The 14,943-nt window shown below is 41.8% G+C and overlaps 1 protein-coding gene across 1 annotated transcript; it reads right to left on the bottom strand.

Annotated features, from left to right (window-relative positions):
• Positions 1 to 927: 927 nt before the first annotated feature.
• Positions 928 to 8,778, bottom strand: tac1 (tachykinin precursor 1). Its single transcript, XM_086136827.1, has 5 exons — positions 8,251 to 8,778; positions 7,407 to 7,509; positions 7,299 to 7,322; positions 5,817 to 5,873; positions 928 to 1,096 (listed from the first exon to the last, which is right to left on the bottom strand). The coding sequence occupies exons 1-5, from the start codon at positions 8,365 to 8,367 to the stop codon at positions 1,050 to 1,052; spliced, it is 348 nt and encodes a 115-aa protein (XP_085992953.1). The 5' UTR covers positions 8,368 to 8,778; the 3' UTR covers positions 928 to 1,049.
• Positions 8,779 to 14,943: the final 6,165 nt, after the last annotated feature.

Consider the following 14,943-nt stretch of genomic DNA (forward strand, 5'->3'; position numbering starts at 1 on the left):
TTGTCCTGGTCCTGAAGAAGCAAAGCAGCCACAGACCATCACACTTCCACCACCATGCTTCACTGTTGGCATCATGGTCGTTTTATCAAATGTTGTTGCATTTCTACACCAGATGTAAGAGCCTGCAAATCTTCCAAATAAGTTCCATTTTTGACACAGAATGTTTTTCCAAAAGTTTTCAGGATCATCAGGATGTGTCTTTTGGCAAATGTGAGACGAGCCTTTGTGTTCTTTTTGGACACGAGTGGTTTTCCCCTGGGAACTCTCCCATGGGCGCCATTTTTGGCCTGTGTCTTATGGTAGAGTCATGAACACTGACCTGAACTGAAGCCAATAAGGTCCGGAGTTCTTTGGAGGTTGTTGTAGCTTCTTTTGCAACCTCCTGGGTGAGTCGTCATTGCAATCTTGGGAGTAATTTTAGTTGGTCGACCACCCCTGGGAATGGTTACTACTGTTCCCAGTTTTCTCCGTTTGTGGATAATGGCTCTGACGGTGATTTGCTGAAGTCCCAGAGTCTTGGAAATGGCTCTGTAACCTTTGACTTTTGTTCTAATTTCTACTTGAATTTCTTTGGACCGTGGCATGACATGTTCGTTTCTTGAGATCTTGTGGCCGACTTCACTTTATGTGACTGATTCTATTTGTGTGATTTCTTGATTCAACAAATGTGGTGCTAGGGTGTTGGCTGTGAAATTGAACTCAGGCTTCCCAAAACTGCTATGAGTCACAGTTACTTTGTGATTTAACAAGGGGGAGGGGGCATTTTGGGGAGGGCCCTTAATAAATGAAATTGGCAATTTGAAACTGCATTTTATATTTCAATTGATTTTTTGCGGGTTTGTTTTGCTTTCTGATGGTTTTGGAGATGTGAGGATTCAGCCGACAACAGCGATATCTGCACAGGAATAACATTGCCACGACTGAAACATGGAAACAGAAGTCTTTTATTTGATGAACAGCAATGAACATCTACAAAATAAAACAAACATAGTAGATAGCCCCGTCACAGATGAGGAATGCCAAGATGAGAAACGGGCAGATGAGGAGTTTTAGCGTCGCTTGTCGTACATCTGTATTGTGCTCCATTCGTAAGAATCTGCAGGAGACATTTAATAAACAGGAAGCCTCAAAACACAGATTGATATGCAGTACTTGCAAGGTGGCCTTAACAGTACAGTTCCATTTCCAACAAACGTTACATTTCGTTTGATTTTTTCTTTTTTCTTAGTCAAAAGTTGATACTTCGAGAAATCTTTCATTGAGTTAGGCCTGGTACCCACAAAATAACCGGGCTGCCTTAGTCCAGATCGGTGGTGGGCAAACTACGGCCCGCGGGCCGGATCCGGCCCATTGGTCTTTTTAATCCGGCCCGCCGAAGATTGGTGCACAATTAAGGTTTGATTGCATTCATTTCGTTTGGACTTGTAATGACAGGTATTTCAACACCAGGTGGCGCAGTTACTTCAAGTTGCAGAGCACAGAGAGGGAGGGGAAGACGAAGAAAGAGGGAGAGAGTAATGACCATGGAAGCGAAAGTGATATGTATCTGATTAAACGAAGCGGGTAACAAAGTACAAAACATTCAGGAGACGCCTGGAGTTGGAAAGACTCAAATCTACGAGACTTTGAAAAACAAGGAAGCGATTCTTACTCAGTCCGATTCTGCCAATTTCCATGCTCAGAGTGAATTGCTTTTGGCTCGAGTAAATGAACATTTCCTAGAATGGTTTGATTGTTATCATGTTAAAAACTTTCCGCAAACTGGACCGCTAATAAGAGTCGGAGAGCAGTCAAATGTGTAGAGCGTGAACAACAGGTGGCTCAGTACACATCCTTGAGGAGAACCGGTGCTGAGTGTGATGGTGGAGGAGAATGTTACATTATTACTGGCATACAAAGACATTGTGCTATCTTCTTTATTTTCTATTTCTATTTCTACCTTTTGGCCCGGCCCTCCACAATATTTTCTGCTTCTCATTTGGCCCCCCCAGGAAAATAATTGCCCACCCCTAGTCCAGATGTTACCCCTTCCCGACCGAGGACAACAAAGACTCAAATTATTTCATGATTTATAAAATTAGCCTGTATGATTCCCATGTGGTTTGAGGTGTGTCAAGAGTGCATTTGTCCCGTTAATCGAGTTTCGAACAGTGACCCTTATGTTTGAACATGGTGTTCATTATGGACAACTCGGTGTGATGCGCACAGACGTTGGGTGCATAGGCACGAATAAAAGGGAGGACCTGTCCCCTGACCCAAAGGAGGAGGAAGACTACCTTTTTCGGAACTTGTCTGCCGAACACTGCCAGAGAGGTGAAATTCCATGTCCCTAGAACTACCTTCTGGAGTCGGGGATCCGAGCACCATGGTTTGGTTTCTTTGGCCACGCCCAGCTCACAATGCACCCGACCCCTTTGCCCCCTCCCACAGGTAGCCCATGTGAAGGGGGACCTGTGGGGACCATTTCTTCACCTTGCCTTTTCGGGCTGTGCCTGGCTGGGCCCCATGTGTGCAGGGCCCGCCACCAGGCGCTCGCCAGTGACTACCACCTTCAAGTCTGGCTCCAGACGGGGGTCCAGGTGACCAAGGTCCAAATTTTTCACTCATCATAAGGGTTCTTTTGAGCCGTGCTTTCTCTGGACAGAAGTGCATCACCTATGACTTTTTGCCATGGGTGACCCTGCCAAGGGCATAATGCCCCAGTCAACTTAGCGCCAGGGAGGATCATTGGGACACACAAACCCGTCCACCGCGAGAAGGTGTCGTCTCACGGAGGAGTGGCTCCAACCCTTTAAAGAAAATCAAACCAGCAATAGAAGTAGTGGGAGAAGTACTACTGGGAGTCATTAAACAAAATACTCAGGATATGATTTTGCCTTGATGTCATCAAGGTCTTTCCACAGTAGAAGATAATGAGGTAATGAGCGTTATCCACTAATAAATGTGTAAAAATGTTCGCACAAGTTGAACGCGTATGCAAAATCAACCATCTTATTCAAAATGTGGGCGTATCAGTCCGGGAAATGCTGCTTCGGAGCATGCATGTGTACATAATCGATATGACCAGTTTGAAGTCTTGGTTTAACCAAGAAGTTGGAGCGGTTTGAATTTTGGGGTGCGTGATCATACTCACACAATCCGCAGACACATGGACAGCTGCACAAGTTATGACAAGTGTCCTTCACAATTATTTAGGACATTAATGAAATCATTAGCAAACGGCAAACATTTTTAGCACTAAAATGAATCTTGATTTTAGAAATGACCTTCGTTTCAATATGTTGTGCGCTTCCGTAACAGATGTGTGATTGATGTTTATTCTGGGAAAGTTGATCCTTCATTATTCATGCGTACGCTTGGTCCAAGGAGGTTCTCAACTTGTTGGCGGAATTCACACAAATTCAAGTGAAACGATATTAATGAATCACAGATTTGTGTATCAAATGTGTGTCGGAATGTTTGAAGCACAAATTTGGGCGTACACAGGGATGGTGAATAAGGCCCTTTGTGTTTCAAATATAGTGTTGGTTTGCTACAACACATTTTCATTTCCTTGTTATTTTATATACACATCCAATTAGCCTGTGACCATGTCCCAAGAAGTACACTGATAGGCTGACTGTCCCACGTGACCACAATGCATCGCTTGAATAGACAAAATGTAGCACCGGGTTATGTAATGGGCGTCGGTTAATCGCGAAAAACTGTGAATTTCGCGAAACATCCATCATCGACACTCCGAACGCACCTCGTGGCCCCACGTTTACAATCAATCAGACGAGATGTGTTCCTTGCCGCCCCCCAAAGCACAGACTGATGGCCCCGATGGCGTCGGCTGCTGATGCGCTCTGCTTGAAACACCTGCGTTCCCTCGAAGTGTTTTTGTGTTCCTGACCTGACTTGAATTTTTGAATTTAAGGAAAGGAACCATTCTAAGAATCCAGTTCCCAATTTCATTCATTCATTCATTTTCCGAACCGCTTTATCCTCACTAGTGTTGTGGGGGGTGCTGGAGCCTATCCCAGCTGTCTTCGGGCAGTAGGCAGGGGGACATCCTGAACCGGTTGCCATCCAATTGCAGGGCACACAGAGACGAACAAGCATCCACGCCCACACTCACATCTAGGGACAATTTAGAGTGTTCAATCAGCCTGCCATAAATGTTTTTGGAATGTGGGAGGAAACCGGAGTACCCGGAGAAAACCCACGCAGGCCCGGGGAGAACATGCAAACTCCACACAGGGAGGCTGGAGCTGGAATCGAACCCGGTACCTCTGCACTGTGAAGCCGACGTGCTAACCACTGGACTACCGGGCCGCCCTTCCCAATTTAAATTCTAAGAAATATATATATTTTTAAATGACAAAAAGTACCGTGAATTTAGGGAACAGACAATTTATCAATGGACATGGATCATCTTGCTCAGATTGAAAACAAGCAAATGTAGTTGCTGGATATTTTAAGCGTTTCCGAACAAGCCACAGACATTTGTGCGTTAATGACGTTATCCCGGAGCCGAGGGGTTTACTTTTCCCACCGGTTTGTCATTCTGCAGCGAGTGAGGACTCGGGAGGAGGGCTGGGAGCATAGGAGCCCGACCTTGGTTCCACAAAATTCACCGGGCAAAAAATTGAAGCATTTTAGCACGATATGCTGTACATACAAACTGTTGATTGTCAATTTATCATGCAATACACTTGATTTCTCCCAGGTACAGGAGGAGCTGCTTTTTTCAACCCCTAATCCCACTTTGGTTATGACAGCCAGCTGGCAATGTCGCTGGCTCAGCCCAGGGCCATAGCTCGTCATTTACAAGGTAAACATTCTCAAACTCCGCCCGCCTGTAAATCATCTCAAGACTTTTAGTGTCACTGATATGAACATGAATCTAATTTAAAGAGATGCTTCAGATGCACGCCATTTGCGGCAGTAAAAAGTTAATATTTTATAGGCAATTAATTGAATAGCTTCATTACTTTTAATGTACATTTAATAACATTAGAAACGATTTTAAAATCGAATGCCACATTCATTAAAAACATCACTAGATACAGTAATTTGTGCCTTTGTCGTGCCTTTGCCACATCTCAGCTGGATTACTGTAATGCGCTCTACTTTGGAGTCAGCCAATCCTCCATTAAGCGTCTCCAGATGGTCCAGAATGCTGCTGCGCTCGCCTCTTGACTGCTACTCGTAAGAGGGAGCACGTAACTCCGACTGTGGCATCCCTTCACTGGCTCCCCATAGAGTGCTTTTTAAGATTCTATTATTTGTTTTCATACCTTTCAATGGCCTCGCACATCAACATGAATGTACCCCTCTTTATATTTGGCATAAAAATTACACACACACACACACACACTGGTACCTCTACTTACGAAATTAATTCGTTCTAGAAGAAATTTCATATATATATACCTGTATATGTATATGTATATATATATTTTTTTTTTCAGAAATATCAAACTTTGAAGCCATAATTTATTAATGGTTGTGACTATAGATGAATAATTATGCTGTACGATTGAGCAATATGCCATTTTTATCCTATCACATCATATACTGCAATACCTCACACAGTAATGTTCTTGACATCGTTTTAAAAATATGGATCTACAGAAACATTTTTCAAACTGTTTGTATATGTTGGCAGATCTTTTCTCATCTTTTTCATTAAAAAAAAAAAAATCTGTCTTGTTTGCATTCCTGAAGCTCGGTGTATTTCTTCTACTGCCTAAATATGGGCATGGATGCACAATTTCACATTGGCTCAGAATCAGGTGTTAGCACTCTGTGCTATTGGCGCAACGATTTACCTGGATCTTCTTGGTTTCTTTTCCCCATCAACCCAACAAAAGAGTTGACTTTATGTCCTTTAAAAAAAAAAAGTTGAACACATGATCAGACACAATTAGTATTCCAAATTAAAATAAATAAATAAATACATAAATATATCACAACAATAATATACTATTATATTCTCTACCATAATTTTCCATGGTTATATTGCCTCACACAAATAACCAACTATTATTTGCGCTGGATGCGCTGCTGAAGATGAAGTACACAAATATTACAAATGTGGCTGTGCCATTGCCAACTTAAATCTTCCATTTTACCCTTTCATGCACCTTGTAACATGACAACATGATAAGCTGTCCACTGCAGCGACCACCGTCCCTGAAAGGGTTAAAATGAAAGAATAAAATGTTGTCCCTTTGTATCTTATTAAATGAAATCATTTGTCAACATATAAAAAAATGTATTAGTGTAATGGAAAATGGGTGGATGTACAGCGTGACAGTTTTATAATTCCTTTGCGCTTATTAATAAGACTCTCTCCAAACTGTGTTAATTAATGTGGGGGCTGCTAATTTTCTCAAAAACGGTGCCAAATCCTCGCCTTGTTCTTCATTTTTTCCCTTCCGCACAACTCATCTCTTCCCTCTTTATCACACACAAACACGCCACAACTCAAAAAGACAAATGAATGCATTCAAGCAAGTTCAAAAAGAGAAGAAGGCGAGGCAGACCAAAATTGGCGGTTGCTGTCAATCAATCCCAGCTTGTTGACCATTCCCAACTGCCGTGACCAAATGTCAACTATAAATGTTTGCTGATTGTCAAATATTTTCGAGTTTCATTTTTAATGTTTCCCAAAAATATTCAAGCTGTCCACTGCAGTGACCGCTGTCCGCGAAAGGGTTCATAACTAATAGATGCAAAATATTTCCCACTTTCCTGTTACTATTTTGCTTTTTATTTTTACATGTGCATTCCCTATGTTGTAAATATGGAGATGTTTTTTTTTTTAATTCCCTGCATGGTGGGATGTATCTCGGCTTATTTTCCTAAATTCGCAAACTTTTAACAGATCAAGAAGCAAATGGTGGCATCATGGACAGAAAAGCAAAGCTCACCACATGTTAAATAATAATAGTCAAAAATACTGTTTCTGCTAAATAAAACACAGCTGCAACAGAAGGATGAACATTGTCGTGCTGTTTGTCTCCACGGGAGTGCCCCATCCCGACCCATTTGATATTCTGTCCATTTTGGCATGATCTGCATACTGCCACAAATAATTTTGAAAAGACTTTTACGGCTCACGAATGGAATGTGAGACTTCATCATTTCTACAAGCAACTTCAGAGAGTCACAGATGGGGAAATAAAACAAAATAAAACAAATCACTCACTCGTCCGATTGGAAGAGTTTTGGTCAGGGAGTGCAAATATTGAATGAATAATATTTACATTAGGGTTTTTTTTCTCTTACTTCTTATGTCTGGTACTTACTTTTGCGTGGAATCTCTGTCTTTGCTTTGGTTAAAAAAAAAAAAGAGGGAAACGTTATAAGTGTCAGACTGCAAACAAACTAAAAAGCATCTCGTTGAAAATGGTTACCCATTGAGCGCTTCCCCATCAGGCCGATAAACTGATGCGGCCGTGGCTTTCTTGTCCTCCTCAAAAGTATTTCTCTGAAGGGGTCACTGGACATCCAGTTGTCCTGTGAAGGGCAAAATAATAAATTCCCCGGAAAGCTGAATATATGATATTCATATACATATAAAGTACAATATTATTCTGAATAATAACAATAATACGAATCATAATTTGGGGGATTATGGCTCTCCTGTATGCCTTAATGTGATAGACTGAGATGGTCTGAGACAGAGAGAGGGGACTGAAATGTCTTGTAACGATTTATTGTCGGCTAATTCATTAAAAGAATGGCCTCAGCTTGGCATCGCTCCAGTTCACAAAGTCAAACACCAGACGTGCAATTCATATCAATCCATGACGAGCACGGCTGCCGCACCGACTCGAACATTGAGTCGGGATAAAGGGTATCCAATTACGCTTGATTGTTATCACTTCTTTTTTTTTTGTACTTTTTTTTCGAAGGTGGGCATGAAAGGGGTGCTCTCAATTTTCATTTGGGAAGTGTACACATTTCCTTTGTTGAGGAGCGAATAACTAAATGCATGTGGACCCCCTCTGTCTGTATCTTAACATCAAATTCTTGTGTGTAGTATCTTTAATTAACTATTTCGTCGATACATAATATACACAAATGGATGTGTGACATATTTATGTGAACTCACAGACCACCTTGTTTATTTCGTATCAAACATTTGTGTCCGTTTTAGCGAATCGTTTCTTCGTCCAATTATGACAAGTGCCGTGAAATAAGCATGTGAAGCTATTATATGTAGAAAACATTGATATTGAAGCGAAAAGTGACTACCTGAACGCGGTTGTCGTTGGTCCAGTAATCATCGTTTTCTTGAAGGGTGTTCTCCTCGCCAAAAACTTGGGTCGCGGCGATGAAAAGCATCAAAAGTGGGAAGAGACGCAAGGTCATGATGCCAAACTCGCTTTCCGATGTGAGTCTGCTCAAGGACCGTGATATAGAATTTAACTACACTTTTATGGCTTGTATGGAAAAGGAGAAGGGGGGGGGGGGGGGAAAGGTTCGAAGCTGAAGCCGCGATGTGACTGCGGGGGGACTGCGTCTTCCTCACTGGTCCATGTTGAGTCTTCACACGCTTCGCACTGGACCTTCGGGGATTTGTCTCCTCGTTTCGAGAGCCCTCTCCGCAAATATCAGCCTTCTATATAAGCCTCGGCTGTGCTTTGTAATTCTGTTACGGTGGTCGGAATCTTCGCAACCAGTCAGGAGAAAGCCACGTGTTCACTTTTGGCTGTCAGTCAAGCCGATTATGGTGACGAGGCTTCGTTTTCATTTGCATCGTGACAAACCCATTTTCTTTCATTTTCAAGTCAAATAACGTGGATAATCAATCACTGACTGTGATATTGTATATCAAATGTCCATGTCGCATTTATTTTTCCTCCTCCCCCTCGCCCCGTCCTTACTTGTTGCTTGTGTGTGCTTAATTTGTCTCTTTTCGTGTGTATCTCTGACTCTGTCCTCTGTGCTCATCCTATTCACTTTACAATTGGAGTCTTTGTGTTTATTTATTGATTCTCTTTCCGTCGAAAGTGATTTTGGAATACAGTAATGCCTCGTTAATTGCGGTTAATGGGGACCAAAACCACCCGCGATAAACGAAAATCCGCGAAGTAGCGACCCCCCATATAGGTACACGTACATAATATTTATAAGTCCAAATTTAATAGTATACATGCATGTAGAAGTAAATTTTGAAGTATTTAACATGACTTAATGCTGTATACGAATAGATTAAAACATTGGATTAGATTGTATTGGATACAACTTTATTGTCAAATGTGCTGATGAAATTTCTTCCCTCTCAACATAAAACAAGAAACGAGGATGCATAAGTTAGGTTAGTTTATGAATAACAAAATACAGTAAACATATACATGTAGTACTGTATATGTTGCTCTATGAGACTCGCAGTTGTTTTGCTGACTTTTGCTGCTTCTCGTGGATCTTTTGCGGACTTACAAAAAAAATTTATGAATGTTTGAAAAAATCCGCGATGCACTGAAGCCATGATAAATGAACCGCGAAATAGCGAGGGATCACTGTAAACCTTTCGAAGTTTCTTCTCTGTCCTGCCTGCGGCATTCTGCTTTGGGATCCCTCGTCATCAACTTTTGCCTCTTCCTCCGCTATCCAAATCGATGTAGCAACAAATACATGACTGAATGTTTTATTTGTACATGCGTGGGGACATATGGATTTTTTAAAAAACTTTTTAAATGCTTCTACAGTGAACCCCTGTTGATCAAGTTGGATGAGTTACAAATCCACAAACAGAAATTAAAATTCCGCAATATAGAGACAATGCAATGTCATTTTAAAAATAATTGTTATCTATTTACATGCTGTAAACAATTTATCAAAACACCTACAGGGTTGAGTGTCCAATTGTCTTATTTTTTTTCTTTTTCTTTTTTTTTGCAGTGGTCCGGTCCAAGTCGGGTTCAGAAGCATCAACAGTGTGCAGCTGGTGGGGTGGGATGTGTGATATTGGCCAGGTGAGCGTGTGAGTGAGAGCTGTAGATAACAGCAGGGTTTTTTTTTTTGTGAGTGTATTGTTTTTTGAAATGGCTTGAGAGTGCATCTGAGACTGTGCCTATCCTTTCTCACATGTGAGAGTGCCAATAGTTCATCTGTAAGGACCTTGGATTTAGAACTGGAGGGTCACTGTTTAGAGTCCCGCTTTGAACCAAAATGCAGTGGGTCGTTGGAGTGATACTAGTCCGTTTTGCGGTTACATAATTTGAGGTACCCTTGAGCTAGGCACTGCCCTGCAGCACTCTGCACACCACTTTTACACACACACACACACACACACACACACACACACACACACACACACACACACACACACACACACACACACACACACACATCTTTCCTTCCTTCACTGTGGGGTGCGCAACACAGAGTGTGACTTGAAAATATGAGTATGAATTCCTGAGTCTAATGTGAGTCCAGTAAAACATTTAAAATACAAACCCAATTCCAATTAAGTTGGTGTTAGCCGGTGGCATCCGACAGCGTCGTGTTTAAAAGTATTGATGACGCACAGCAGGATTCCTTGTGATGGTTGCGTTTTTTGCAATCGCAAAGCCAATTATATTGATACAACCTACACAAATTATATGGCACGGCAACGTATTAAAATACTAAAACGTTTCTTCAGCTCTAAAAATGCTTACTTTCCCATGGACATTAAGAGGAAAAAAAGGGAGAGTCAAAGGCATGAGTTGAATTTCAAAGAGGCATTGCCACATGAATTATTGAAGTCAGGGAACACATGAAATTTTTTGTTCCACCCTTTGAGAATGGAGGATATAGTAAAAGAAAATGTCAGGTGTTTATCATTTCACAGATTTGGTGTAGTTACAATGCAGTACACGAAGTACTGTATCTCCACATTTTTTACTGGCCCTGTCACATTGGGACATGGTGTTAAACATAATGAAAAAACAGAATTCTGTACAATTTGCTTTATTTACTCAAATACACAACATAGACTGTTCTAGGGTGTGTTCGGATCCCCCCCAATAAAAAAATAAAAACTCAGACTAAGTGCGATGATAAAAATATTTATTGAAGAAAATCGCGCCGACAAAGCATGAACTGAAATCGCTGATCACAAGGTGTCAGGAAAATTAGTGCATGAAACCAAAAGCGCTTGCAAAGCCAAGGTTCAATAGAACACAGAGAATACTCAAACAAAATCTTCAAAAGTCCAATAACACAAAGACGAAGAGGAAAATGAGAACAACAAAAATACTGACAAACAAGTACCTACGAACAAAACGAGAGTGACTATGAATGGATGCGAAAGGTCTAGAAAATCACACTTGAAGCACAACAGCGAGCAAGCTCAATAATCCGATAAAGCATAGCAGAAGTCAGAGTCCTTAAATCCAAGGCTAGACTTGGTTACTAAACGAGGCGCAGCTGCACCTGCTGGAGGGAAACACCCTTCACTCCAGCTGGAGCTGGAACACAATCAAGACAGAACATGACACAGAAAAAGACATTTCATCTTCCATTTGATAAACTTTATGGTTTTCAGCAAATAATCACTATATAATTGATGCAAGACGTTCCAATAAAGCTGGGACGGGTGGCAAAAAAGACTGAAAATGTTGAGGAATGCTCTTCAACCACCTGTTTGGAACATCCTACAGGTGAACATTCTAACTGGGAACAGGTGGATGCCATGATTGGGTATCAAATGTCTGTCCTCAGTGTCCCACTGTGCAGCCCCTCCCTCTGTTGTGGTTTTGTGACCTTCCCCTTAATTAAGTGTGGGCGACGGGCGTCTCCGCAATCATTGCATCTGCGTCACCTACACATCTGCCAGTCTTCGCCTTGTCAGCCACACTCTCCTCCTCTGCGGCGTGAAGGCCAGTCTGAAGAGCCACCTGTTGCCACTTTGTCAGCTCCCTTCCTTACCATACTTTCTGCTGCCCACTTTTGATGCTCAGTCTTCCCCGAAAACCTTGGTTTGGTTGCTCTGACTGCCTTTGGTTCTTGCCTCCTTGACCTGTCCCTTTGCCCTGATAATAAACCAGTCCTGAGTTCATTGTGGGTCCTGTGCTTGTGTTAAGCTAAGCTTAACAATACAGTGAAACTCCTCTACAACGAAACCTACATGGGTGAAAATACCCCCTTATGTGAAAAAAATCTTCATGCATTAACACCATTCCCAGTCTCCTGCCCCCGATGCAACGAAACACCCCCCTGTTGCGTTATACGAAATCTTTTTCTCTGCTCTTGCCTCGTGACGAGATTCACTACAACGAAGTCTAATCCAACAGCAACCTCTTCTGCTTTGTTCGGAAACGGCAACAGCAACCACCACACTGGTTTACACATGTGCAGTAGTCCAGGAAGTAAGTAATGGCTACAAAAACGGACCTTTGGATGTCAAGCAGCTAAGACAAGAAGAGCTCTGACGCATGTGTGTGTGTGTGTGTGTGTGTGTGTGTGTGTGTGTGTGTGTGTGTGTGTGTGTGTGTGTGTGTGTGTGTGTGTGTGTGTTTATATCTGAGATCAAATTTGCCACAGTGAAAAACCCCCTGTTGTGAAAAATCTCTTGCTGCAAACATGATTTCACATGATGTTTCACTGTAGCAACTAAATATGGTTACCCCAAAAATTAGAGACACGTCTCTGTATGATGCAGGAGCAGAGTTCCACCTTTAGTAATAGTCAACAAATGATGCAAACAATTGGGAACAAGGAGAGCTTTAAGTTACCTTTACTGGTTATGTGTACGTACATCTATCCATCCATTTTCTGATCTGCTGATCCTAACAAAGGTCGCAAGCCATGTTGGAGCCAATCCCAGTTGTCTTCGGGCAGTGGGCGGGGGACACCTGAACCCCTTGCCAGCCAATCGCAGGGCACATAGAGACGAATCACCATCCGCGCTCACACTCCCACTTAGGGACAATTTAGATTAAACCTAGTTTATACCTGAGCTTGATGAATGCTCAGCCGCCATGAGTAGCCATTTTCGCACAGTCCATTGAAGTGACTTTTGAGATTTGTGGCTCTCTCTCCGATGAGGTACCAAATTGGATTGCATCTCATTTATTTTCTTGGCACAAACATGTCTTATTTCACTGCACACTTCAACTGACACTGCCAGTGTAAATTCTTTCTCAGCATTCATTCAATTATAACAATAGCAAATTTATGTCACCAGCATGCAATTTCCAGCTTCCAACAAGTCTTTCACCTTGAATGTGTGGCCTTACTTGTCATATGACATCGTAAATTAAAAGTAGAAATCTTTGAATTAGATTTACTGCAGAGAGACTGTTGGTGTAGTGAGACACTTGCCTGACTCTGACGCCATCGTGGGTTCAATTCTCACTCAGTGACAGTGTGAATGCGAGTGTGAATGTATGCCCTGTGATTGACTGACCCAAGTCAGCTGGGATAGGCTCACTCATCATGACCCTGAATAGGCCGAGTAGCGTAAACAATGGATGGATAGATTTGCGACAGTATGTAGGCTTCTCCACAGATGATATTTCAAGGCGCAATACATCTTTTTTACATCTTCATTTGTATAGCGCGGGGGTCGGCTCGTTAGCTCCCTGGGGCTTTTTCAAAAATGTTTGAAATGGAAAAAGATAGGGGGAGGGAAATATATTTTTTATTTTAAATAAATTAAAATTTTCAACATTTCGGTCAACAAAGATTTGCGTCACAGCCTGCGACACATGGATGCCAAGGTGTGGCTGTTGTTTAAAAAAAAATTATCTGCGTTTCATGGACAATTCACTGAGGGTGCAGGCAAAGAATGAGAACGTAGGGGGGCGAGAGAAGCATTTCTAAACATTCGTCACCAAAATAATGTGTACCAACACGTGCTGCCGAGAAGGCGCACCCATCAAACACAGATTCTTCTCCTTCGACTGATGTCGTGGCCATAACGTTGAAAAACAGTCCACATTGGGTCCACACGAAGGACAACAAACACCATATGAAAAAACAAGATCTTGTAGAGCTCTTGCCGATGGCTGCCAACTACGGCGCCATCTTGAAAAGGACACCTCATTACCACGAGTAATGAGGTAAAGGTACCACGACTACTACCACTACTGCTGCTTTTATTGCGTGTTGTTGTTGAGTTTTGTATTTATTAACCCGTTATTTTATTTTTTTACTAAATGCACTAAGGAGTGGCACCCAAATTTCATTGTATGTAATACAATGACAATAAATGAATAATTTAATAATAATAAATGAATACAATGAATGTCCCAGTTGGGACAAATAAAGGATATCTTAAAGGCGAATCTGATTCAGATTCTGATTGTTTTTGTTTGACCTAATTTTCTTGCGTGCAAAAGTTCATTTCCAAAACTTACAAAGAGCTGTATTTATTGTAGTGTGGTACTGTACTCTGTTGTCAAGTCTCACACAATTCTTGACAAACTTGACTTGATTAATAACACATCTGTAAGTTTGCATGAACGAACAAGACTGGCAAAACCATATGCTGGCCAATACTGTCCTACGGCTGAAGGATCTTTCTGTTGGCGCTCTGCTACGTTCATAAGAAGGAAAGCTTGTTGTGATGTGAACATGTGACTTAAAATATTATTATTACCATATTTTCCGCACTAAAAGGCGCACCTCAAAGCCTTCCATTTTCTTAAAAGCTTACAGCGTGCCTTAAAATCCGACGCGTCTTGTGTATGGTCATTACGGTAATATGTCGACCCCAAAATGGCTCCTTGCTCGAGACATGCTGACAACGCAGAGTTCAAACTTAAGGCGATCGGTTACGCAGTTGAACATGGAAATAGAGCGGCGGCAAGAGAGTTCAACGTTAACGAGTCAATGTTATAACTTGCTGTTGGTTCAGTGTCACTGCTTTATTAAATAAGTTTTACTGACATCTGATCGTTCTGTTGGTGTTTCCTTGAGCGAAGCTCCATCTAGTGGATGCATTGTAGATTGCGT

The sequence above is a fragment of the Hippocampus guttulatus genome, chromosome 18 (assembly GCF_054856545.1).
Source record: "Hippocampus guttulatus isolate MCC_2025c chromosome 18, RoL_Hgut_1.0, whole genome shotgun sequence".
NCBI lineage: Eukaryota > Metazoa > Chordata > Actinopteri > Syngnathiformes > Syngnathidae > Hippocampus > Hippocampus guttulatus.